General features: G+C 42.4%; 2 protein-coding genes across 2 annotated transcripts in view; one reads left to right on the top strand and one right to left on the bottom strand.

The window, feature by feature from the left end:
• Window positions 1–27,948, bottom strand: part of col9a2 (procollagen, type IX, alpha 2) — a 153,213-nt gene that overhangs the window by 50,095 nt on the left and 75,170 nt on the right. The gene's annotated exons all lie outside the window — the stretch shown is intronic.
• On the top strand, window positions 1,819–27,497 carry angpt2b (angiopoietin 2b). The gene is made up of 9 exons (XM_074613368.1): window positions 1,819–2,775; window positions 8,494–8,649; window positions 9,281–9,402; window positions 12,776–13,008; window positions 13,525–13,649; window positions 17,359–17,460; window positions 20,678–20,844; window positions 25,386–25,516; window positions 25,756–27,497. The coding sequence occupies exons 1-9, from the start codon at window positions 2,455–2,457 to the stop codon at window positions 25,914–25,916; spliced, it is 1,518 nt and encodes a 505-aa protein (XP_074469469.1). The 5' UTR covers window positions 1,819–2,454; the 3' UTR covers window positions 25,917–27,497.

Here is a 27,948-nt window from a genome sequence, read left to right as displayed (position 1 = left end):
TTTGTCTCTCGCCGTTGACTACGTACATATTTTCTCTGAAATAAGGTCCTATGGGGTCCACTGGAAGGGGCGGGACTTCGCCTCTCTAAAGGCTTGATGAAATAGTGGGTACATGTATGATGTGCTCCATTCAGCAGTCAATCACCGCCCTCAGGTGTCAGTCAAACACTACACTGGGAAACTCTCACCGAGAGTCTTGACACTCAGACGACAAACATGTCGAAAAAATGAATCACCTCTTAAAAAACAGTACACAATAGCTGCAGTATCACTATAGCTCCTTCCACAAAAAGTGAGGGGATTTCGAATTTCAGTTTGACTCTAGATCTATTAATTAAATACAAAACCCAGAGGTGGACACAGACAAACCTGGCAAACCAGAGAAAACAGACAGTGTTAGTTCAGAGGAACAACAGGAGGCAGAGACGGAGCCACACAGGGTGTCACACTGCAGCCTGTGTTAAAAAACAGAAGTTCTTTACCAAAATAAAACATCAATTCGACAGACTCCCAGACTGAAACAAACTCAATATATACTTTGGGGGGAAAAAGTGACATTGCCATGAAAGCAGCGACATATGTCAGAGCCTGTCACAGCCGGAGGGAAAACCAGCAGAACAACAACACCTTCAAAATCTGCCTCCGGTTCTCAACGTTACCACCAACGTTTACTGCAGTGTTAAACTATACTTGCTAAACTATCCAATTTTATTAATACTTTTTTAATGATTTCTTTGTAACAAGTGCTTTTTTCATTGTAGTATATGTAGTAAAGTAACGTATATATCGCATATCTGTGATAAAATATTCTAATCTCAAGGTTCACTTATTCATTTTTAGGGGTAGGGAAAAAAAGGGATACAGCAAATTGCAATGGTGGCAATATCATATCGATGCACAAACGTCTCGTCACGACGGAAGTATCAGTCTTTTATTATATAAACTGTTAACCTCTTAACACTCCGACTGCTATTCTGTCTTTCAGAGGTTGTAGCGGGCTCAGTCAGTGTCTGTGTTGAACCTAGAGTAAAGATACTGGTAGCACATGAAACTAGAAAACCTAAGAAATCAATTGGTACCATGTCCTGTTGTCTTGTCGGGAAGAATGCTAAAGAACGCTCCAAATTTACGCTAAATTTTCACCTCACTCTCACCTAAAGATACGTGAATGAAACCTCTGAGATGAACAGAGTGAAAACTGTATCTTATTAGATAAAACATGTGTTGATAAAACTGCATAATTTGCAGTTGAAAAAAGGTAATAAATCTCAATAGATCGCAATAGATCTTGGTCCGCTGGTGATTCCCACCCCTGAATGTTTTTCCAGAGCTTTCGACAACAGACTTCTTCTGAATGATTCGGTCGAAAGCTCTGGAAAAAGCCAGTATCTAAACCACGAGTTTAAAATATTTGATCACAAACGATTTGTTGTATTTTTACTTTTAAATAAGTTCTTATTTGACTTCTACCTTTTTAAAATACATTAAAGCTTGTTTTAAGGTAATTATGGTCGTGCCATAAAGCAAATTTTAACTTCAGAGATCGAGATACAAAGAGATCTAGATAGAGAAAAAGAAAAAGAGAGGGCGAGGGCGAGGGTGGAAGCAAAAAGTTGTCAGAGAAAGTTCCTAGTTCTCTCTCTTGTGGTAAGCGGTGAGTTTTTTTTGTAGCTTCCTCTTCTAACCCCCGCAAACAGGAGTACCGTAAGAGGGAGGGAGGGAGAAAGTGAAAGAGGGAAGGGTGGGTTGAGTGATTATGTGCTAAGGAGGTGCATGCGTGTGTGTGTGTGGGTGTGTGTGTGCGCTTGTGTGTGTGTGTGTGTGTGTGTGTGTGTGTGTGTGTGTGGAGAGGTACGCCACTCTCTCTCTACTTTAAGAGCTTTACCACTTCAGCCAACATCCTGAAGCGGGCCACTCTCCAGTCCAACCCCTCCTTCTCCTCTCCTCTCCTCTCCTCCGGACCAACGCATGGACTCAAGCAGCTTGAAAAGAAGGCAGTGAGGAAGGCAACTTTTCAGAAGAGAGAAGATAAATGGTGAGAGGGAAGTCTGCTGTTTGTTTCCTGGACTGCAGTGTTGGAGTTTACAATAGAAGGCAATCCCCTTTTCCTGTCTGTGTTTTCTGTCCGCCCTCACGGGGACCAGCGGGAGCAGGAACTGGGGCTGAGGAAGACTTCTGGATGCAACAGCAAAGAGAAGAGGAGGACCAGCCAAAAAGAGGAGAAGTGATAAAACAAGAGACAGGAGCAGCAGGGGTTGGACTGAGAAGACAGGAGGAAGACAGAGTCAGAGTCTTGTGGGACTTCTTTAACAAGAGACAGAAAAAGATAAAGGAGATATAAAAAGGACCAAAGGTGCAACTCATCTGACTTCTCTGCTCTTGCCAGGAGGAGCAACCTCCTTCCTCCCCTCATCCTCCCTTCCCTCCCCTTTCCCCTTTCCCCTTTCCCCTGACATGGGCCGCCTGCTGGCCCTGACCTTCGCCTACCTGGCCTACCTGCTGGCCGCCGCCGCCATCGGCTCGGAGCGCCAACAGCACCGCGTGCAGCACGGCCACTGCAGCTACACCTTCATCCTCCCCGAGGTGGAGCACTGCCATCCCTTAAAGGACTTCCAGGTCACCAACACCCTCCAGAGCGACTCCCCGCCCGAGGAAGAGCCCGATACAAGCCAATCCAAGCCGGGTAAGGCCCAAAAGGAGAGGCCTTCCTGGCAGGAGAGGAAGCTAGAAAACCTAGAGAGTGCCATGGAGAATAATACCCAGTGGCTGCAGAAGGTAAGGTCTCTTTCTCCTCTGGCATCTAATCATTCTTTCTTTGCTGTCACACTCTCTAATCTTGTTGACCATTTCAAATTTTAGCCTGAAGATTGTCAAACCAAACACTGAAAAGCTAGGGATGTCCATAGAGTACACTATCCGATAAACATCTGCTGACAAGCGTTCATTTATTGACAAGTTCAATGTGTAGCTGGGATTTCCTGGATGCTCTCTAAACATGCATATCTGGCACCACGTCAACGCCTGATGTACGAGTGTGTGTCTGTGTTTAAGACCACTGGGATGCCAGAACTCCCCGTTGCATGAGAGAGCAGAAAGATGAAATACGTTTGCCAATACCATACGGGTGCCAAATATGTCACACAGTTAAACCGTCTAAATGATTATTGTCCCCCCATGGGGCAACAAGTAAGCAGAAACTTTCACACTTGACTCGTGTTTTTTCGCTCGTTTGTAAGCCAATGTCGGGCTGAAAACTTTGTGTACCGAACCCCGGCCGACATAAAAATATAACACGTTCCCTCAGTGAAAAAAAAAAAAAAAAAAGTTTATCTGCCGGAGACACATTTCAGCATGGCCGTTGGCCTTTTGCGGTTCCATTTAGCTCGGATTACGACTGAGTAAAATGAAATGATGCGATTAAAAGTGGCTTCACAATAGTGTTTTCATTGCGAAGGTCATCAGGGCACAGCATCGGTGTTGGGCCATTGTCTAGGACGGACTGACTGACACGCCACCCCTCTCCACCCGTCTCTCTATTCTTGTCTGCATCACTCGCGGAATATTTATGGTACACACTAATCCGCCGGGTGATTAGACGGGGTTTGTGTCGAGTGTTTAGATTGGCTGGCTGAGAGCAAACATGTTGATTATATTTCAGGATTTGAAAATGGGGTATTATGAATGCCAAAGCTCTTCGCCGTGCTTCTGTCACTCCCCGATCTCACCCACCACAGAGACTGTCTGCGTTTCTCCTTTCCTTTCCCCAAGTCTTTTTGACAGTCCATTCCTCTCTATCCATCACCTTCACTTCTATCTGGACTGTTCTGCACCTCTGGGATGATGAATGTGTCCCATCTCGCACCTTGACTTGTCGACCACCAGATCTCAAACTTTTTGTCTATCTTGCTCATGCTCTCTTCGACACGCACCCAGAAACACACACACACTCGATTCCCCTGTGCGCACTCTGTCTGATGCTCAGTCTATGAACGGCTAGCTTCCATGGGCAAGCATCCCCACGAGGCCACACTGTGTACGCATGTGAGGAATAGAAATAGTGAGCGTGCACACACTTTCCCTCATGCGTACATGCGTACATTATTCATGTGTACAGGCTGCACAGATTGCACACATTTTGGGCATGTTCTGTGCAGCATGCTGCCTCTCTCTTTCACTCCCTCTTCCACCAGAGCTGTGATATGAGCTGGCCATGAAGGAGATGCAGTTTAACCCCCCCCTCTCCCTCTGCTGACACATATCTTGCTCTGTTGCCAAACTTCCTCCACATAACGTCTGGAATGAACACAAAGATCCGACCTTTCAACAAGTTACCCCCACCAGGCCAAAGGGATGCATACATGAACGCACTGTAGGTGGGATTTCCTCATAAACACAGCAGGACCCTAAGAGAGCCTCTTTTTTAGAAATGCAAGCTGACCTTTGACCCCCAGATGGCAAGGCCTTTTCAGCACCTTGTGGAGCTCATTAAGACCTATCTGCATACATTTTGGGGAGGAATTGGTGGTGATATGCATGCGGAAGAGCTCGAGGAAACGGTGCGTCTGTGAAACTTTGCACGATTGCACTCAAAGCTCCCCTGGGATGATATGACCCGTACTGTGAGCCTTCAACCCAAACCCCTTGAAAGAAAACACACACCCACACGCAGAAACTCAGGAGCACACACACACAAACACTAATCCACTCCAAGTGGACGAGAGCAACAGGACTGTATTAATGTTCCAGATTCCTCCCTTTGGTGTTTCCAAGAAGTGTTTGTTTTCTTTTGTTCTAACCCCCTAACACGGCCCCCCCCATCTAGTCCCTTTGGCCTTCTGCTGCCTTAAAGGATTGGCAAAAGGGATGTGAGCGTGCTTTTAAGAGCCTGTGCGGATTATGCTAATGCAGAAATATTGCATAGAGATCAAGGTGGCCGGGCTACCCCTCAAGTGACCTGATTTTACTGGTCCAGTAATATTTCATTAAGTAAATATGTCACCCACATAATCCATTGGTCTTCTTTCTTTTTTATTTCCTTAAACATACACCCCTTTTAACATTCTCAAACTACGGCCTTTGACTTAGAAACATTTTAAAGTGTCCGTTCATCCAAATTACAAAACCATAGTTTCTTACTTACCTCTAGTGGTATCTGAGCACGAGATAGTTATGGTTTTATCTGGCCAAAGTTGTGCGATATCTGCATCTAATATGATGAGGCTGAATGGAAATTTATTTGTGGCGCTCACAGCAATGAAAAATTGCATTTAATTATGTGCATCATAATCATTTGCCAGAACACCCAGGATATGTTTCCTAATGTTCAAATCTAAATAATGCAGCTAACAGCCAACATTAACGGAGGTTCCATTGAGCTACATTATGGTGCGTTCAGTATTAAAAATTAGCATCGGGCAAAGGTAAATTATAATGTTATCATGATGTGTTCAGATGTAATCTTGTAAAATGTAGTATTTGGCGGGAAACTTTAACAAACATGTTTTCACAGCAATATAAAATAGATATTAGAGAGGGAATTACGACATGTTTAACTTCCTAACAATAGCTCTAAACGGCTTATAATACATAATTAAAACTACAAATGCCAAGGATTTGTTTTATCAAAGCAAATAATACAATCATTCATTTCTTAATCATTTGAATTGTCTGCTTTCATGCAAATAACCCCTGTATGTGACCAAGTAAAAAGGATAACATCTTGAATTTTTTTTTACTTATTTGATGTCCAATTGTTCAAATCCCTGTTGATTATATTAACTGTTGAGTAGGCCTACATTTTCCATTTTGGACAAGTAGGTTTGTCTATCGGGAAAGTAAAAAAATTCGCCCAAACTCAGAACAAATGTGTCTATACTATTGGCTCGATAATTAAGCTATCAAGTGATACAACTCCCATGATTTTCTCAGTCAGCGCTGATCCCTCCTCCCTCTTAGACACAATAAGACAGAATTATGCTACATCCCAAATGTGATTTATCTGTCTGCATAGTGCAGCGTGTAACAGAGCTGCAGTTCATGCAATTGGCAGTGGGAGATGGAGAGTATCAGGACCTCTGGATTGAGCTCTATGACAGAAGGCTGTAATAGGAACACTTTGGACAGGCGGCTGATTGCAGCTTCAATACACGAGGCCGATTATGATGCAGGGGTCTTTGGTTCTTCCTTTGGAAGTTGGCTATAATCCGTCTGGTAATCTCCTCATAACCTTCGTTATGGAGGGATTCTTTACGCCGTCTCGGTTGTCCTTAAGTAGCAAAATGTGAGAGATGGATTTACGGAGCGAGAGGGAGAGTTTGAATCAAAGAGGGAGTTAGTGAGGGAGATCAAGAGGAAGTAAGAGACAAAGAGAGAAAGATTACTAGCAGGCAAACAATTTAATTGCAGATTCATCTCTATTTGCCCACTTGGATCAGTACTTTTATACCGCATAAAAAATAGGAAAAAAGCCCTCTCCTGTGGCAATGCATTAACATAATCCCATTCCTCTCTGAAATGGCCATTTGTATTGAAAAAACAAACAAACAATCGTAGCCTCATTTGAATTCCCTTCGATTTTTTGCGAATAGCCACTCATTAGCTGGATACTTCTGAATGCGTTCTCCTTTAGAGACTTCATTTTCCAGTCATGTGGTTTAATGAGTAAAATCTGATCTTTTTTCTCCCCATAAAAAGTCATAAATATTAATGTCCTCCAGTTCGATATTCTACTTCGCTTTATTGCAAGACACAGGCCATTGCCCGTTAAACGTCAAACAAAATTCCATCGTTCACGGCAGGCGAAGCCGAATTTGTCTTCCAGATGCCGTTCGCTGAAACCGGCCACATTAATAAGAAAATCTATTTATTGGAAGATGGATGCCATCCTATTTTTACTCCCTCTGCAACATATGATGGGTTTTGCCAAATGCTTCTTTCTCTGATTGATTACAGAGTGTAGGCGACTATCCCTGAAGTCCTGCACACGGACATGATGTCAGTCTCTTGGTGTAGAGTATATCATTACTGCCCTTTTTTGAAATGCATCATTTTATTAATATAAGGGTTCGTATTTGCCTGAGGTAGACTTGCAGACGGATAGATGGGTGGCGAGACACTGTGAGTGCCGTAGGGGTACTATATATTCCACGACTCCATCACAGTACCAGAAAAGATTGAGGTGAAAAAAGGCAGATCACTCTAAGGTTGCTACTTTCACACTGCATCAAGCTGCCAGTGAGCATATTACCTCCTAAAATATGATTATCACCACAATGAAACTGGGGAATTGGACATGCTGGATAATAAGGACTGGGACGATACACCTATCTCCAGATTCGATACTATCACAATACTTGTTATACCAATTTCATATGTATTGAGATTCTACAACTATTCTACATTACGATTTATTGTGATTTTGTTAACTTTTTAGCACTAGACCATGGGAAAAAAGTCAAATCATACACTTCAAGGGACATGTTCTTTGGAAAATATCTAATTTAATTCAGTAAGAATGTTTGAATTTCAGCATGTATTTAGTCAGAGATGTCCTGAAGTCAAATATATCAGTCATTGTCAGGCATTATTTTATTTTTATTTTTTTTCCAGCAACCCCAAAATCAAAGAATAATCATTTCCCTCACAAATTAGTGGTATTTTCTTTTTAATTTATAACAGACATGTAATCTGTTATACTTCTGGTGAATATAATCCAATCAATCTTATTTCTATATATGTATTTTGTACATACAATTTCCTTTATAAACCCCTTATTCTGAAAACCAGACGTAGTCGCATGTGTATACTTCCGCGTCCTTCACCAAGTCCGTCGCTAGCTTTCCCTAGTCAGCTCCGTTCTCTTTATACATCCATGGTCGGCTCCATCGGGGCCGTTTGAATGCATTTAACATAAATGTCAGTATATGGGTGCTCTACAGTTGTAGCGTCGGCCGATTTGACCGCGGAGATGAGAGTGACGGCTGGCTTGACCGCACGTTATCGCGATACGATAACATTTCCTGTCCATGACAGAGTCAGCATGCAGCTTTAGCCGTGATGTCTAGCTCTGCTTTTCCTGGCAATGTGCAAAACCCAAAGTGTTTCCATACTTTACTGAATGTGTATCGTTTACAACGTTGGATTTAACATGTGAGGTTGCAGGTCGTATTCACGTCAACCCTCCGCTGTTTTTGTGCTCTGTCGTATCTGCCGGTTTCTGCTCGCTACGGCCAGCCGGACGGCTACTGTTCATTTTGGTTGATGATTACTGAACCGATATGACGTCACGTTACTCAGACTACAACAATAAAAGCGGTAACTTCCTTCTACCTCAACTTAGAATCAAATGAAGTAAATATATACTGTAGATTCTGCCACTTAAAAAAATCTATTTAAAAAAAGAAAACGAAGAAAATTGCAATACAAAGGTGACTTGATTCCCCCCCGCCCCCTCTACTGGATAATATTCTCAGAGTCTGCTTGTCCTCTGTACAGCTGGAGAACTTCATCCAGGAGAACGTGCGCTCTGGGATGGAGGAAATGAAAAGAACCGCGGTGCACACCCAGACAGCTGCCATGCTGGAAATGGGAACCAACCTGCTCAGCCAATCGGCGGAGCAGACCCGCAAACTGACAGACGTCGAGACCCAGGTGAGGAATCATTTGAGTGAGACAACTCGTTCGCGGCGAATGCAAATGAACACCCATACAAAAACAAATGATGTCACTTTGCAAAACGAACAGCTAATTAAATGTAAATCAGATGTAACCCGCCGAGGAAGCCGTTGCCCAAAGGTGGCGGCGACTGCGTTAAAACAGCTGGTATTTGGTTCTACAGGCTCTGATTGACACAATGGATTGAGCTCGGCGTCTGACAACAAGCCAATTAAAACATAAAGCTCAGTAGCACAAACACAGATGTCTCTTCAATCATGCCATAGAGCTGTTATTACAGATTGGGCTGTTTTGTGTCCTCGTGCTTTCTTTTTCTCTTATCAAAGTCGATATGCAACCTGTATAAATATCTGAGCGGCTTTGTTTCAGTTTTTGTTTCAACTTCAAAACATGTCACAGGTGCGTGTGAGATAATTCTTGCTCAAGTTTTCATCGGAAGATCAAAGAACGAAGCATTATGAGCCCTGTGATGTGTCGCGCGACATTGTTTATCCCCCAGGGGTGATTTTCGGAGCCCCGTTAATCAGTCCCTCATCACTCCACCATCCATTCTTCAATACTACACATACTGTGATAGAGTTATCCTTCTGTTCTTATCAATCTATAGGTGTTAAACCAGACAAGTCGCCTGGAGATACAGCTGCTCGAGTACTCGCTCTTCACCAACCGGCTGGAGAAACATATTCTCCTGCAGACCCAGGAGATCTCACGCCTCAGTGATAAAAACAGGTGAGAAGACACACACACACACACACACACACACGCACGCTTCAAAAGATTATTCAGGCAGGTACATTTTTAGGCACCGCAAGACTTCCAGGGTAAGTTTTATTTTACTAGGCACTTTATTTTCAGATCCATCATGGTACTTTAAGTGGTATTTCACAAGGCACTTATTCTCTCATTTTGAACATCACAAGGTCACGTTATGCAGCCATTTCTGTGGTTGCTTTTTTGCAGGAAAATCACCTTCCAGACAAGAATTTTGCCTTACCACAATCAAATTGTTCTCTTGGATTTTCTCTTAGTGAGGCTTTTTTTTTTTTTTTTTGAAGGTGGCGACGTGGCGCTATTTCTTTGTCCGCTTATGCCTAGTTCACATTACAAGACTTTTTTTTCTTCACTTTTTTCCTTTCTGCCATCCTCGTTGCAGTTTTCACACTACAAGACTTTTAAAGTCGTCAGCTCAGTGCTGTTCACACTACACGACTCGCTGTCTTGTAATCAGTAGTCTGGAAGTTGTATTTTCACACTACATAACTGACCGGTGAAAGGGGGGGGGGTCACACACTAAGAGATCTTTCACCGTGAGAAATCCCCGATGAGGTCTCCAAACTACGTTTTGTTACGAAAAACACATGCGAGAAATACACGGTAAATGAGGTGATATACCATCACCATGCGTTAGACATATTACTCATGTTGTCTTTGGCACGGGTTCACAAAATAGCCCGTGTCCACACTTTTTTTTTTAACTTATTCCTCTAGGTGCAAAATGCAACACCTACAGTAAGTTCCTATTGTTACAGACGACCCATCCTCCCCTAGGTTTCCCCTCAACCCGTGTCTTGCAGGGTCCAGATATTAAGCATGCTAGATATCTGGAATGTGTCTGCGAGGCACCAGCTCGCGTCTTTGAGCAGTTCACACATGGCGCTCAAACGCTGATGTGCGAGCGGCGAGCCAACGCCGATTTGCCTCTGATCTGGGGCTTTTGTCTGGGAGCGGAAAATCAGGGTCTAAAGTCATGTAGTGTGAACTAGGCATTAGCTGCTGCTTTGCCTTTACTGATTCCAAATGAGCTGCTGTGGCTGCTGTAGGAAACACACACACATCTCTTCCTGCAGCATCAAAGAATGTTTTTCTCAGGAAAAAAGCTATTTGACACTGGGTGGCAAAATATAAAGGCCTTCAGAAGTGTAATATACTGCATGTATGTACGTATGTATTAAACTGGTCCTTTTCATACGTCATATGTTGAATGCCTCCACTAGATCTGAAAAACAGGGCACTTACCGACAATATAATGCGCATTGTGTAAGCATGTGTGCCAGTGAATAGGCAGTGCGTGTTAGGAGGGGTTTCCCATTCTTCTCTCGAGGAACTCAAGGTCAAATTAGGGCCAGCAGGGGGTTAGGGACAGTGCGCTGGGCGGAGTGAAAAAGGAGCGGGTGTTTTCTCTCTTTGTATCTGATTGTTTATCATTCCATCCATCTGTACCAAGTGTGACCGGGAGAACACAGTGCTCCAGCTTCAACACCTGTTACACATCTGGTCCCGCTCTGCCCTTTGGGCGCTCGTCCTTCAAGTTCGGCGACATGAAATATGACATGCAAATAAATGAAAAAACATGTTCACAAGGGTAAAACACGACATGACGGGACGCATGAAATTAGAGAGGTCATAGCAGATTTTGCAGCTGTGGAATAAAAAGGGAACTGCTGTGGTTGTAGGGGGGCTACTGCTGCTGATCCTCGAGGGCATGGAGACAGTTTATGAACTGCTGCCAACTTAAAAAGAGCAGAGACATGTTTGTTTTCATAGGCACTACATGTAAAATACTATTGGCAGTAAGGACAGCATTTTGTGGGGAGCGGGCGAGCTCAGTCTAAAAGCAATATATGTATTACAATAACAATAAATAGCACAAGATCACAAGCATAACAGTTTAATTGCCCAGAATGCAATGTGATCCAAATTGCCGTGTTTGTTTTGTCAAACCCTCTAACTGTTAAAACATTGCTGTGCTGGTTTACCGCCGCGCTTTTCACTTCGACTGTTCCTCAAACTAAAATACACATAATGGAGAACAATTTGTCAGCTTTACTTTGCCACTTTTTTTTTTGAGTGTCCCCCCACCACAAGGCAAAACATATGAAATGGAAGTGATGTTTAAAATGATTTGGATTGATTTCAGCTTTGCTTCCAGGCCACATACTGAGTCACTGCCGCCTAAAGTGGGAGAAACACGTTTAGTGTTCAGCGGCTGCGTGTGCACGGAGCTGAAAAGTAGCTTGTTCAATCTGGGTGGCTGGATTGTTTCAATAAATAACTGCTGCACAGTCGTTAGTCAAAGCCATAAAGATCAGGCTGCAGGGATTTATGATCTTCATTTGGAGGTGGGGGTGTGACAGACACACACACACACACACACACACACACACACACGCACACACACACTCAGATTGTTGCCTCATGGCTATGATCGAGAGGCTTAGCATGCAGGCCCATCTGTGAGTGCTGCTGCAGTACAGGTGTTTATATGGTGTTAGCCCGATGAGACTGTCACGCTGATGTCTATTAGTCATCGTCATGTAAACGTGCAAGTTTGTGCAACCTCCGCTGAGATAGGTGAACGCAGAATGAATGGATTCTCCGCCTGTATTCACTCTTATATCTTCAGGCCATTAAATAAATGGTATAAGCACCATAGATGTGGGTCAATAGGGGCCTACTACACACAATAGTAGGTTTTTATCATCTATTCACATGATAGATCAACGAAAGAAAGTATAAAATAACATTACAGCGATTTCTAGCGACGGCAGTAAATATGACAAAAGCAGAAGTGTAAGTCGGGCACCGCGTGAAACTCCATATAGGATGGAGGTCAGGGGTGTCGACTTGGACACAAAACACAGGATTTTCACCCAGGAGGATGGGGCTCATATCCCGTGTGAAACCAACAACGTGTAGTTGTCTTTTGAAACACAGTTATTTAAGCCAAAACACAATGTTTTTTCCTAAACCTAACTAAGTGTTTTTGTTGCCTAAAACTAAATAAGCTGTAGTTTTGTTGCCTAAACCGAAAGAAGCTATTCTCTTTGTGTTCAAAACAAAACGTTTCATTCAGGTTTACGTGTTAGAGGGTGTTGCTTTTAAGTTTCGCTTTCACTTTGACAACGTAGTAGGCCCCTAATGACCCACATCTATGGTGCTTATAGTGACCAATAACGCCTATTTAACGGCCTAATAACAGTAGAATATTGGGTGCATCTTAACACTTGATGTAATATGTCTTCAGATCTTTGACTTTTTTCAAGATGTTTTTTTAGGAAAATGAGTCAATACTAGACTATTTTTGCTTTTTTGTCTTCGGTAGTTTTCTGGAGCAGAGGCTCTTAGCGCTGGAGGCTCGGAACGGGAGGGAGCTGCAGGGCTTGCAGAGCGAAAAGCAGCAGCTTCAAGAGCTTCTGGAGAGGCAGAGTCGCCTGGTCAGCCAGCTGCAGGGTGAACTGGGCAGCTCCACGCTCAACAGCACCTCACTACAGAGACAGCAGGCCGTGCTCACGGACACCGTCCAGCAGCTGCTGGCTATGGTCAACCACTGCAATGGTAAGGATGAGGGGTTTGCCGTTTTTTTTCAATGAGCAAATTGTACTGCTTACATCAGTTATTGTAAGGAAAATGCTGTGAAGGTACAACAAATATTACTTAATATGAAATAGAGGACGAAGCACTCACTCGCTAGTATTTAGTACACAATTATATATTGCATTCCTACGACTCATTACTTCCTTAGTGCAAAAACGACTGAATAATAATATCAGTAAACTTTTCAGAATTTCATTTGGGCCAAAAGAGGATCTACAGCATTTCAATTAAAGCAAATGGGATTTGTGATTTAGGCTAATAAAAGTAACATTTTACATGAATAAATATCACCTCGAGAACAGTTTTTAATTCAAATCCAAGACACACGACATACATGCATGCACCGCAGACATTGCAGGGCTTAAGCCAGAGCTTAACAGTGTAAGAGATCTCACATATGGGGTTGGTATTTGTGTGCGAAAAACCCATAAGGTTGCCATCTGTAAATAAATGCCTGCCTGCTTTTTTTTTTGGCAGAAATCTCCAATATGCCTAAGGAGGAGCCGCTCAGTTTCAGGGACTGTGCAGAGATCCTGCGATCTGGAGTGACAGAGAGTGGAATATATGGCATACGCCTCCCTAACTCCACGCAGACTGTCAAGGTAGTAAAGCTTTAAAGGTCATTGACCTTTTCTTGCAAATATCACCTAACTGACTGTGACATGAAACCTTTTTTGGGAGACATTTTATCCATTTTGTCTTTCAGTCTTTAGCACTGGGATCATTTCGTTTTTGCCCAGCCTGCCATAATGTAAAGCTCACACACACACACACACACTACATAAAGACATTCAGAGGGCTTATCGTTACTTTTTGGACCGCAGCAAACACTGGAAGGACAAACTAGTCTGATGTAATGGTAATTTGCGGGGGCTTTAGGTATAGAGGTTGATGGAAATGTCACGCTGGGCTACAGAGAGCTAAAATAATAAGCAACAGGAGCATTTTGCTCCGGGGGCTTCATGGTGAGCGAGTGTGCACTGCTGAATGTAAAGTCAGAAAAGCTTAAGAGGTTCCTCCGCTGACCTGAAGTAGCTTGCCCCTTGCTATCTCAACTGTGGCATCCACCAGCAGGCTATCCTTTCTTTGAATCACAGCTAGCTGGATCTTCACTCTCAGAGCATACCACAGAAAAAGAGAAAGATAGCAGTGAAACAGGTTTTTTGTTATTCATTACTTTCAGTCTAGTTTGCTGGTTGGCACCATCTCCTACTGCCTCTGTTTCCCCCCCCTGTTCTTCCTCTTCATTTCCTGTGGGCAAGGCAGCCAGGTGTTAGGCACTGGTGCCATGTGTTTCCTGCCAACTGGGGCCAATGCGCGTTTCCACTGATGCGAGTTAGTACTCCCCGAATCATCGCTGCTTTCAATCTATGCCATCTAATTCTAATGTGGCTGGCAATCTGGGTGGCGGCGTAAAAAAGTGGGGCAGATACAAATTGCCCTATTTTCAAAGCGGCGAGCGGGCTTTCTCAGTTGGACGGGAGACAAAAAAACATATGTGTGGCGTACAGATTTGGCTATATATATGAGGCTGTTATCTATCCATCTATGTAACTTTTAATCACCAAGGTTGTGAATAATGATGGTGTTTACAAACCAAATAATCAGCATCTTTTTTTTTATTTTTCATAACTCTGTTGCTTTAGCTACATTATGCACAGGGCTCATAACATTAAACAGCTTCTCTTTAAACACATATTGGGAAGTAACTATGTGTCCCCTGAATGCCCCTTACAAATAATAACCACAGCATTATCTTTTTTATAAAATCATAATACATTGTCTGGATTTTTGCATGTTATTCTAATGGGTTTGGCCCCAACTGACTCCTCGCTGGCTAATAATAAGTCAATTTGGAGTATTAAAATATGGATCTGGTCTAAATCAGAATAACGACCACATTTGGGAAAATGACTTAAATTAATCTATTTCAAGACCGTGTTTTTGTATTCAGTGTGATGCCTTTAAGGGCCAGAACATTGGTTTAATGTGCCAGAGGATAATCGCAGCATATTGCCAGTCTGCTCTGTTTTCGGAGGTAAAAGACCTGAGTGCTTTTTGACCTTGATTTAGCTTTCCTATTCTGGGAAAGTGCTGGAAAACTCTCATTTCATTTCTAGCAGCAAATAGCCGGTTGAGTTGTCGAAATATAGAGAGACCTCTTGGGATGCTGTCCACACACCGGCATCCATACATACCGCCGTATGACTCTTGAGACAGGTCAGGGTGGTTTATATGGTGGACGACATTCAAGCAACCGGCCGAGCAAATCAATTTAGTTTCATCAGTAATTAACCACATTGCATGTTGTAGAGGCCAGAAATGTCACGGACAATATCTATAATTTAAGGTGACAACATCATTGCGTAGAGATTCAAACAAATTGCCTATAAGAATACTGACATGTCCCACTCTGTAGCCTTGAGGTATGCACACTGAATACACTCGCTCAATTAAAAAGGATCTAATCTTACCGCCCGTGGGAGAAATTCTCCCAGTCATTTCATCACGATACCTAAGGGGGAGCTGGAATACGTCCAGTCAAACACCTTGAATATGTAAAACAAGTCCCTTAACACGTCTACATTTCAAATTCTGTCACGAGATGAATGAGTGCAATCCATTCCTATTTGTTCTCCCAAACATATCCACATTTGGCAAAATGTGATATGTTGGTTTTTCCTTCCCACCTGGGTCATATCAATGCGTGTCCCCCTGAAATGTTGGGTCCCCCCACCACCCTCCTCATTCCTGAGGCTTCCAAGGCATCCTTAAAATAACAGAAAGACTATAGTGTGTTTTATTTCTTCACGTAATTTCTTGCTACTTTTCTCTTGTAAACCACTCCGAAACTAATCTCACTTTATTGACATAAACTCGATTGATTAGACATCAACGTCAAATGTCTGAAGCGGAAAATAGGAAAAAGGTTAGACATTGTTTAAAAAATGTTCAATATTGGTACTAATATGGTACTGATACTAAAACAATATTCTCTATTTTTAAAATTAGACCTTAATTTAAGGAATATTAACATGTTTTAACTCCTGTTTTCATTTTTTTTAAACACTTTTAGCCATCAGTTTTGAACAGAAAGAACTTGATGTATATCAATTGTGGTTTAAAGCTGCACTAATCAATAGACAATATTCATATTAACAATGAATCAATTGATTATGTGTAATATCAACGAGGTCATTTGTAGTCATTAGGAGAATTCCCCTCAGATCTACGGAACATTGTGTCCTCTCTCTGCTCTTTGTTTTGGTTTTGCGGCCCACAAAGTTTAATGTGTTGGTTCAGTCTCATCAGCCTTGTTTCCTATCACAGCAGGTAGCTGTTTTGAATGAAAAAAAGCTCTGATGTACCCACTAGACACTACTGGCCCAGTGCCAAACAACTGTAAGGGACTAGCTGGTTAACACAGTGGGGCATTTGGCTGCTAAAGAGCCAGATATTTCCCTCAGCAGCTGTGGAGACCAAGGGAGGGTGAATATTGGACTGGGTGGTGGCTCCAAAGTCATCCAAACTCCAAATTAAAGCTGCAAGTAGCAATAAACAGGCCATCGCACATTCCTGCACGTTGGGGGTACTGGTGAGATGCCGGTCGACATAAAACAGGCACACTGAAACAGGAACTCTTCTGAGTGCAATGATGCCGCCCACAGGTGTCTACAACAAACAGTTGATGGGTTATGAAAGAGGGCAGTGTTAAAGTTCAGGGGCGGGGCTACCAGTATGTATTGGTGTGTATGTAAGTTTCCGCAAGCCTGGACCGTCGTCATGGCTGAGAAATTTGGAGTAGATTTGACAAAGAACGCTGAAGTTACAACAACTCTCTTCCTGCTTTATGGCTAAAAGAGTTTTTTTTGCAACGATGCCAGATATGAAAAAGCAAGCGTTTGAGAACTTTTGATGGCAAAAGTCTTTAGATTGTACAGACCAAATCTGACATTGATCTGACTAAATCTGTAGGGGGGTGTTCTTTAAAGTAGAGCTCCTGTAAAAGGCAGAAAATAGGCTAGGCTTTTTGGTACATCTCATGTAGGTGAAACCTCAATGAGGGGCTTCAATTGTTCCAACTTTGTAGGGGGCGCTATCGAGCCATATTGCCACATCCAAGCCCGAGACCCGTAAAATATAATAATTTTGTGAGGGTTTCTGGTCAATATTTCTCATTGTTTTGTGTTGTTAATTGATTTCCAATCATAAATATATACATACATTTTAGGGCTATCGCGATTCAATATTTGAATTGATTGACATACCCTAACTTAGACCCATTCTTGTAATCTGCCTTCATTCCTACAGGTGTTTTGCGACATGAAGACTAGAGGCGGCGGCTGGACGGTTCTGCAGCATCGGAGAAACGGCTCCGTAAACTTCCATCGTGGGTGGAGAGATTACAAAATGGTGAGTTTTCTGCAGGAGGGTAGGGGTTAGAGTGCATCATTATCAGTAGAGGTAGTATGGATCAGTACTGTGTGGGGGCTGGAGAGGAGGTTCCAATAACCCGTCCACGGGTGATTTGGCATGGAGAGGCGTGGGATACCGGCAAGGCTGTGATCCCAGGTGACCTGCGGTTGTTGTGTTTGGCCGCCCTCGTGTTCTCTACCACCCCCCATGTTATTGCACCTGCTCTTTCCCCTCTCCCGGTCATACTCCCACACACGCTCATGCACAAAAACACAAACACACACACACCATGTACTTCAGTGACCCTCAGAGCACTACTGTTTGTACCCATCCTTAATCCCAATAGCTTTTTGTGTGGTGATGAAAGTAACCACATTGCTTAAACTCCGAAAAACAAACTGGATGTAATACAAACCGTACACAAGAGACTATGAAGTTACGCCAACGCTCTGGCTGAATCAGGCATGTTCTAACACCTTTGGCTTCGGTTTTATTTGGAACTTACATTTAGATGATGCTTTTTTTCTGAACCTCATTACAAAAGGTTTCTCAATAGAATCAATATTCCAGAGAAAAACAGATGCTCGCGAGCCTTTTCGACCGTGTTAAATTACACACGGAACAAATGAGCGAGGCTAGTTTGGGATTGAGCAGAGTAGCAATTTGTCTCTCGCCCATGCCAACAAATCAGTTGCTACAGCTCGGATTGGAAACAGAATGCAAGAGAAGGACCGTGACTGCAAACAGACGGAGTGAGAAAGAGAGATGGAGAAAAAAAAAGCTTTAAAAAACTCTTTGAAGAACAATATTTTTACAAGTGGATGATAAATATTTGGTTCCAGTTGGGGCGTGGGAGCACAGGGGCCCCTGTAGATGGCAGATAACGTATGTACTAAAATGCTTCACTGCCTCGGCCCACACTCCATATTCTCACAAACTGTGGTCAGTGTTGATCAAATGTCGCACCCAGGCCTTGCTGGTCAAATGATAAATGCGCCAAGGCTCTCACTAAATATTCACTCTCACTTAAGACCAATAACAAAACAGAGAGTTTGACAGCGAGACAAAGTGACTTGAGATTCAGAAGTAAACAAGGGGAAAGAAATGTCCTTCTGTTAAGACTGAACAAAGAATGCTTAATATCTGCAGATGTAGAGTTTGACTATTCACAGCTCTGGTCTTCGTTGGTTACGTGCTTATTGACTGTCAGATAACATACGCATTCTCAATTTGGCCTTTTCACACTGTGAATCCATGACTTCTCAAGCGTTCGCTTGCGTCAGTCAACAAGTGACATTTTGTGCTTGACAGCTTTGTGACATTCATTTGCAAGAAGCCACATTACGTCTCTCCACTTAAGCCATCTTCTTTGAATAGAGCGCTATTGTGATCATCATTTCCCTGCAGTGGCAACATCCATCCCCACAAAAAAACTGTTTCTGTCAAAGCCATCACGCCCTTGTGGCTCACTTTATCCGTTTTTCATTTAACGCTGCGGTGAAATCGTGTTTCTGTTACTGTGCCTTCAACCTGTTAACACCATTTAACATTGAATCCTGGTGCGGAGTTTTTGTCCTTGACAATTCTCTTTTGTATAGTGGTTTCTTTATATTCCGCTTACATAAAATGTACAAATGGTCGATATATTAAAAGGAAAGCTGCCAGAACAGTTCAATGCTCATCTCTGAACTCTACTGGAGGAATGAACACCATTCCTACAAAAGATGTTCCCTTAATTCATATTTCAATGATGGGGGTTGGGGGTAACTGCTCCACCAATAAATACTGCTGTACACCTGTTGAGTGCTACAAAATAACATTCAAAACATTCAAATAAAACAAGAAATGATATTAGACGTGCTATATTTAACCATGTCTCCTACAAAAAGACAGAAGAAAATATCAAAAAGTCTTGCGATATTACATTTTGTGATACTGTATCGATTGTGCAAAAACATTATCGATTACAAATTAATAGTTTACATTCAAAGAATGACTAAATCAATGCTTTATTTCATTTGCAAAGAGATGCACCCTGTCAAAGTACTGCTATGGTGTTGGATGTTACAGGAACTGTGATAAATGCAAATGCAGATCCCACTGTTCTGATTGCATAAAAAAAGTCAACTTTTTTTACTCAGATTTTATGCATATGATGGTGTGTTCTTTATGCTATGACAGTTTTCCTAAAATCAAATTTTAAAATCACAATATATCGACCTGCTTACAGTATCGCAATATATTGCAATATATTGAATTGTAACCCCTGTATCACGATACATATCGTATCGCCTGATTCTTGCCAATATACAGCCCTAATTCCTATACAACTAATCTGCATTCTCAATTACGTTTCGAGGGAAATTTATTTTCTCCCGGATTACGGTCAGTTTCAAACAGCTTTAAACACGTGGTTAATGTTTTAAATCGAAACGAAACAAAGCGAAACAAAAATGCAACAAAACTACTTACGTTTAGTAAAAAAACATCATGGTTTGGCTTAAAATGACTATGTTTGTTAAGTTATTAAGCTACGTAAATTAAAATAAGTGAACGTTGACTTCTAGTTTCACACGGGAAACAAACAGCTGTATTCAGGGTGAAAGTCCTGCATTTGTTTGACCCATCCACCACCCCGACCTCCCCTATATGCAAACTATCATTACAAACGCAATTGTGATATGTCAAAAATAAATGTAATCTGCGACAAAATATGTTTCCCTCGAAACGTAGTTCTCAATGCAGTTTCATTGTATGGGAACGTCAATTTTAGGAACCAGGGCAGATTATATAATACTAATTGTAATGAAAGAAATGAGAATCTCAGAATCTGTTAGGTTGTGTTTGCTAACAACAACAAGCTGCTGCTCAGCTCTGAATGTCTAGAGATTAACACAATTCTCATCATCTTCACTCTTCTTGCACAGGTTATACTGTATTGGTGTTGCAGGCCCAGATGGAGCATTGGTAGGATATTAGGGTAAAATTAAAGTATCAATTGACCTGCCCCTTGCTTTGGGAGTGGAGTATTTCCCTTCATAAACTCAGTGGAACTGTCTTGGGCCATCAAAATGATAAATGCGACTTCTTAAAATTGAGGTCCATTTTCATATTAACTCCAAAAAAACACTTGGCAGGTTCCTGGTAAATCCATCCCCCTCTTGTTAGACTATTTTCTTGCTCCATTGTTTCTCTGTCTTTGTGTCTAATCCAGGGCTTTGGAGAGCCGTCTGGGGAGCACTGGCTGGGGAATGATATCATCCACAAGCTGACCAGCTCCCAGGAATGCAGTCTGCATGTCCAGCTAAGAGACAGAGAGGGGAACGAAGCTTTCTCACATTACGATCGCTTCTACATAGATGGAGAGGACAACAACTACAGGTACCAGGCATTAAATAGCATTTTAATTCATAACTGAAACTGAACCTGAAAGCATTTTCTGGCTTGTACTGATGCATTGGTCAGATCAAAATTCACTGTTTTGGTTATTAGTTATGTGTATACAAGGGTAACGATTCAATATATTGTGATACTGTAAGCAAGGCGATTTAATTTGAGGAAAGATGCCATAGTATAAAGAACACAGCAGAAATACATCATTTTAGAATAGGCAAAAATAACACATTTATACTGCATGCACAAAACTGCATGGTTTTTGGTCCAAACTGCATGTCTTGTCTGTAAAGGAGAGACTCGTGGGTACCCACGGAACCCATTTTCATTCACATATCATGAGGTCAGAGGTCAAGGGACCCCTGTGAAAATCGCCATGCCAGTTTTTCCTCGCGTAACTTTGGAGCGTTTTTATCCTCTTTCATGACAAGCTAGTATGACATGGTTCGTACCAATGGATTCCTTAGCGTTTTCTAGTTTCATATGATGTCAGTATTTTCGCTTTAGCTTCAATACTAAGCCTGCTACAACCTCCGAAAGATGGAATCGTGTCCGGGCCCGAAGGCGAGCTGTCTGGTTTTTGAGAGGTTAAATAAAAATGTATACAGCGTTTTGGAGAATTGATACATCATCGCACAACATAATATCATGACACTCGTGTGTCAATATTTTTCTTGAACCCATATTAATTATTAGATCATCCAAAAGTGTTTAGTACAGCACAATATATGTCAAAATGCTAAATTAAAACACTTCTTGTGCACTCAGGTCTCCAATTAAATTCTTTCACTTTGTCAGAAATCAGACATGAATAGGACGATAATGAAGGTGCTTTATTTCAGTAAAGTGTTTTTATTAAGGGCCTTCTAATGTGAGAGGCATAATTACAATGCAGTAACACCCTTTCAATCGTTGCCTTCCCTCTGGGTATAACTCTTAATATCACGACAGATTAGAAACCGTTATCAACAGTTCAAGCTCCTTTCTATTTTTCTCGTTCTCCGAGCTTTTCTCATCCCGGAGCATTGAAGTTAAGGCACCACTTGGCTCGTTTTTTTTTTTAAAAGAATGCCATTCAAAATGATGAGCTCAGTGGAAGGCATGCAGCCACTTTTTTCTTCCATTTTTCTTCTCTCATCGCCGCGGCTACCGCTGCCCCCGAAAATCCCCAAGGGGAGCCACCTCCACTGGAGGATAACAGGAACGCTCAGCAATACCTGCCCCCCTGCCAGGAACTGACAACTCAAACCAAGCTCCGTGGTAACCCTGCAATCACTAACAAGATTATGTGTGGGTGTGCTGACACCGTGCTTCCTCCAAAAACATAAAAACATAAACTGAAATAGTTCAGATTTCATGAACAATTCACAGGAATTCACCCTTGTTTTTTTGGGGAAAGTTTATGGAGATTGATGCTCTAAAAAAAGAGATGAAAAATCATAATCATATGTGGGTGTATGCCTTCCAAGATCCCTAATAGTGCAGCAAATTGCATTTGCCTGAGTTTGTTCCACATAATTAGCGCGATGAAACGGAATGTTTCGCTATTTTTCGCTGAAGGCTACACCGTGTGAGGTGAGGGCACCTGAATGAATATAATCACCTCTGTAGCTCGCTACCTCTGAGATCATGTTCTGTGTTAACTAGTTCAATATGCACTGAGCTTTACTAGCGGGCTCGAGGACGCTGGCTCCGTCTGTGGGTTTATATTAAAACTCCCATGCCGGAGCTGCGACGCTATGCAGCTGGTCAGCCAAAGCAGCCCTCCTCCTCCTCCTCCTCCTCCTCCTCGGCTGCATCCAGGGTGCTCCCTGGAACAACATGGAGGTCTTCACCTAAAAACCCAGTAACATTATTCATACATTAATCATCAGCATGACAGGCCAATGTGAGGCAGCCAAGAACAGCCAGTCTTAGAGTAAAACCAAAAGGTAGGCATTCCTTTTAATGTAACTGTATATTTGTCATTAAAAGGGATACAACAACAATAAGAAAAAGACAGGTCACCTTGAAGGGGATTAGCCTGTGGTCTGCGGTATTGATGGAAAAGCTGAACTAATTCATCTGGAAGTCATGGCAAAAAGTTTTGCAAGAAGTGCTGGCACAGTCCACAGGCCGCCTTTTCCAATAGGATATCCTGTAGCCTGTGGTTGCCATCCTGTCTAATTTGATAGTTTTTCATTTTCATCACATCACTAATCCATCACGAAGAGAAAAGTTAAGTCATCTAAAAAAAAAAAAAAAAATATATCCCCTCATGTATTATTCCAGCACTCTCCGCTAAGCCATCATTATTTCCGTCCCAAGCAGCGCCGTTTCAAACTCCCCTCCCGCCGCCCCTCATGATGTGTTGCCCCTGCCCTGTGAACTTACAAATTCAAGAGGAGGATTCTTCATTTAGTCATCACAGACAGCGTGCCCCGGGCCACGGAGGGGGGGGTCACATAACTCAGGGGAGAGTCCGGTACTAACTAGACAGAATGACAGGGCCGAGGAGAGGCCAGACAGCAGGGCTGACCTCCTCCTCGTCCACTCTCTTCAAACCAGTACTGACACACACACACACACACTCGCACATGCACACAGACGCCATTGCTGGGGACTCGCTGTATGAAAATAATTGAGCGAATCAATTTCACTTGGGCAGAGATTTCTTTTCACACTGTTTGGGTTGTTTCACAAAGCACAGCGTGGCGGGAAAATAATGAGAAGTTCTTTAGGTTAGTTCTTGTATTGATGTTTGGCAACAATGGGAACCTAGTGGGAGATGGAACCTTGTGTTAAAAGTACTGTGCACATACTAAACGGGTTATGATCTCCTACAGTGGGTCTACAGTTGGTTATTACTGGTTATTCATTGATTATTTTTCAATTTATCTTTATTATCTTAGATTGTGAAATCATTTACAGGGTGTTTTTTTTTTTTTTATGTAATAAGGGACAGGGCTCAACTCCACAAAGTGGACAGCTTTAAATATGTCTGTTCACACCTGGCATTAGAATGCGTCTTCACACGCGTCTCCAGTGACCACTTGTGATCGGATCTCACTTCCCAGCTCTATATGCAAATAAACACATAGTAAACACACGGTTAATACAGCAGACGTTGTGACGTAATATGACATGAATGTCAGTAGTGATATCCTACATATTCGTGAATTCGGATATATTTTATTAACATCAAAATATAAGGTTACTGTACTGCCGGTTCCCGGAACAAAAACTCTAACACATCTCTGACGGTATGATAATAATGCATTTTGCGGGCCTAGTCTGATAGTCTGTAGATATGTAGCCTATACGTAGATAAGATATATTTTAATAACATACAGTTGTACAGACTGAAGAGCTCAAAAAGCCTTTCCATGCCGCGAGACAGACAGACAAGCGTTCGCGTCTGCCTGTCAATTCACATGAGGAGCGCAGTGAAACCCCGCAGATCCTAGCGGGACGTCAGTTGAGTAGGCGGTCCTTAATGTGGCCCAGGACGCATTTGCGTACACACTGCTTAAAGAATGTGTCCATATCTTTCCCAGATCACTTCCGATCTCGATGCGTCCTCAATGCGTCTTGAGTGTATTCACACCTGTACTTAGAGATGTCCACTTGTGATCAGATCACTCAGGACGCATGTTAATACCAAGTCTGAACAGCGCCTGTATGACAAGGTGGCGCTGCAATAGAGTAGAGCATTGGGTCTTAGCCTATTTAAAGGTACAGTGTGTGGGATTTGGCGACACCGAGTGGTGTGGTTGCAAAATGCAACCGACTGAGTACCCCTCCGTTCGTGGTAACGCCATTCGGCGTTACGGCCTTGCTCAGAGGCCATCCTTATCATAATAACACTACTTTAGGAGCAACACAAGTCAGACGGCAGCTGGCGGTACCACGGTTTTGCACTCTGTGGCTCACGTTACCGCGGTTGCACAAGCGTGTCTGAGAACTACAGTGGCCTTCAGGTGATGTAAAAATGTGAAACGGCTCATTCTAAGCTAACGGAAACACAATGATTCTAGTTTCAGGTGATTATACACATAGTGAAAACATAGTTATGAAAATTATATTCCATTTCGGCTAATAGATCCCCGAAACGCTACACACTCCTTTAAGATGCTGTCTGTTTGCTATGTTTGCCAAAATTAAATCCTAATGTCAGGTATGCCCAGAGGCATTTTGACAAGTCAGACAAAGAGTGACAAATTAAAAGTAAACCACTAACTCCTAAACAGCAGCTCCAAGCAAAGATAATTGGACTCACCCAGTTAGATATGTTTTGCCTCTTTAGTCCCTCTGGTATCCTGCAGTATTAAGGAGTCACAGACGGTTTGGTAAACATGACTGCGCTGTGTTCACTTTACCAACATTGCATTAGATGATTTCAGAAAAACAAGAAGTTCAAACCGTTTTCGTGCAGTAACCACTCACTACCATGTAAAGTTACCCAACACAGCTTTAAATAATGAAAGCTGCCCGTGGCTGAGCTTTTTTGCTGAAATCCTTTGCTCTTGTGCTACTCTCTCAAAATTCAGCCTTCATGCCGAGGGCTTCAGTGGCACAGCTGGACGGACCACCAGCCTCACCCACACTGGCACCCAGTTCAGCACCAAGGACAGAGACAACGACCGCTGCACCTGCAAGTGCGCCCAGCTCGCATCAGGAGGTACGCGGCCTCCCTCAACTTCCAGCCCTGTCTCAATCTGTCTCTCCTTATAACACACCTTGTTAAACATTTCTATCCACCCCCTTGTAAATGTCCCAAAGCGCATTTCATTTTCCCTCTGCGCCAATATAAAGTTACTGCTGACTTGCAGCTGTACATTTGGGTGTTACATTTCATGAGCGTGAATTGAATTAATTTTGACTTTTTCCTTGAACTTTTCTGGCACATTCCGTCTCCAGGTTGGTGGTTTGAGGCATGCGGTCCGTCCAACCTGAATGGCATATATTACCCCAGCTCATCCAGCGTGGTTCGCTACAACGGCATTAAGTGGTACTATTGGAAGGGTCCGAATGTAATGGCTACCATGACGACCATGATGGTGCGTCCGGCAAACTTCTGAGGGCGTGGCTCGTTCACGATGTCAGATTGTGAAGAAGTGAATGTCGCCTGCGATGAACAGTATGAACAATAACCAGGAATTGGTCAATTTTGGGAGGAAATTTGAATCCGACTGTTGGTGGTTTCAGCTTCTGGACATCTTGGAGAAGGGTTTTAGCAATTGCCTGGGGACACATGGACTTTCAGGAAATGACTGTGGTTTTTGTGAATTCCAGAGTGAGAAATTCAACCAACAATAACTAGGGATGTCACGAGAACTGATACTTTGGTACCGAGTCGATACCAAAATTCTGAAAACATAACAGTGCTTGTTTTTCTTACAGTACCGCAGGTACCACAGGTATTGTCAGGGCTCGGGATTAACAGTGTCCCGCCGACGATAGAAAATGTGTTTGGGAGGCAGTAAACTCATTATCTATGCGTCCAGGGGGCGCACCCTACTTTTCCCCTGATAATGCTAGATTGCGAACAACAAATCTGTGTTGAAATCGGCAGGACGAGAGCCAGTTAACGTTAACTAGCTCTCGTCCTGCCAATTTCAACATGGGAGGTGCCATTGATTTACATTATGATGCATTCAAGCTCTATTCAGTGAAAAGGGACGAAGGGAAATTCTAACATTATGATGTATTCAAATGTAATCTTGTCAAATTTAGTTTTTGGCGAGAAACTTGTATAAATACAATTGTTTTAAGGAGAGGTTTTCACAGCAATTGTATAAAATTTCACTGGTATTGGTATTGACTACTAAATTTCTGGTATCGTGACATCCCTAACAATATCTATTCACAAACGCTGCCCAGACTATATTTTAATAAAGATTGTTCAGCTGGTAATGAGGGTATGGGCTTTGCTACAGATGACAAAAACACAACTGATGACATCTAATTATGCAGCTATGTATATGACCAGTTACTCAAACCAAAATACAATCCAACTGATTAATGGATAAACCTTTAGAGACACTTTATTGCAATACATATTTTTATATTAAAGGAATAAAACTTAGGTTGTGTTTTTGTGTGTTTGATGTAAATACATGTGACCTAACTGCAATAATTCACAGACGCATCCTTGTATATAGTTTACAGAAAGTCAACTGATTATACTCTTACTATAAAGTCTTAATTTCACACTGAATGCTTTGTTGACTTGGATCTTTTTTCTCCTATGCAATGGCCTGATTGTAACTTTATTCCAGTAGCATAATCAGACTGTAAAACGTCAGTACTTGTTTAAAAACTGTAGTTCAGTCCATACGCAATATAACTTCAAATAATCTACAGTGACTTCAATGGTTTACCACTGTTAATAAAACAACACCATAAAGAACAGCAACAATAACAGGCTTTGCCCTTTGCTGTATCTTCCAAAGGGCTTTTCAGAATGAAATATCCCCGATTCTTTCCAGGCACAACTCTCATAAAACTTTATTTGTGTGAGATTTCGCTCATAAAAGTACATCATACACTTTTCCGTGGCGTGATTTACTTTAAAAAAATGAAATATTTGTAATAACATCTGGGAACAAAGCTGTAAATTCAATTTGTACTTTGTTAAAACAATAAAATCATATATAGTCTTTGGTGCCTGTAATCCACAGTGCCAGGTGCTTGTTACCATGTAAGCTACATAAACTCCAACAAGCCCCGCATGCTGGACTTTCGGGGAGTCAGATGGGAGCTGCCGACCATTGATCTGATGAATCATCCAATAACACCGGTCCCTGTGGTACCCATTAGAAAGCGGATGGGTTTCACCTCGACTAACTGTGACCTGGATGTCTCAGTGTACGCTGGGGACGGCAGCCTTGGCTAACTGGAAGACAACACACACACACACGTTGGCTGGCCATGTGTACAATCGTCCGCTAATTGTCGTGCTTCATTCACTCAAGGACAAACAGAAAGACCACTTAAAGATCTCATCCTCTTTTGCCTAATGCGACTCCCAAGTGTGATTCACGTCTGACTGCGGCAAATTGAATACAACTGCAGAAATGAGACATTAAGCGTAATGAACTGTGAGCCAGG

Source organism: Sebastes fasciatus, chromosome 17, assembly GCF_043250625.1.
Source record: "Sebastes fasciatus isolate fSebFas1 chromosome 17, fSebFas1.pri, whole genome shotgun sequence".
NCBI classification, from domain to species: Eukaryota; Metazoa; Chordata; class Actinopteri; order Perciformes; family Sebastidae; genus Sebastes; species Sebastes fasciatus.
Note: the sequence above shows the minus strand (reverse complement) of the source record. Positions and strands in the feature narration are given on the sequence as shown.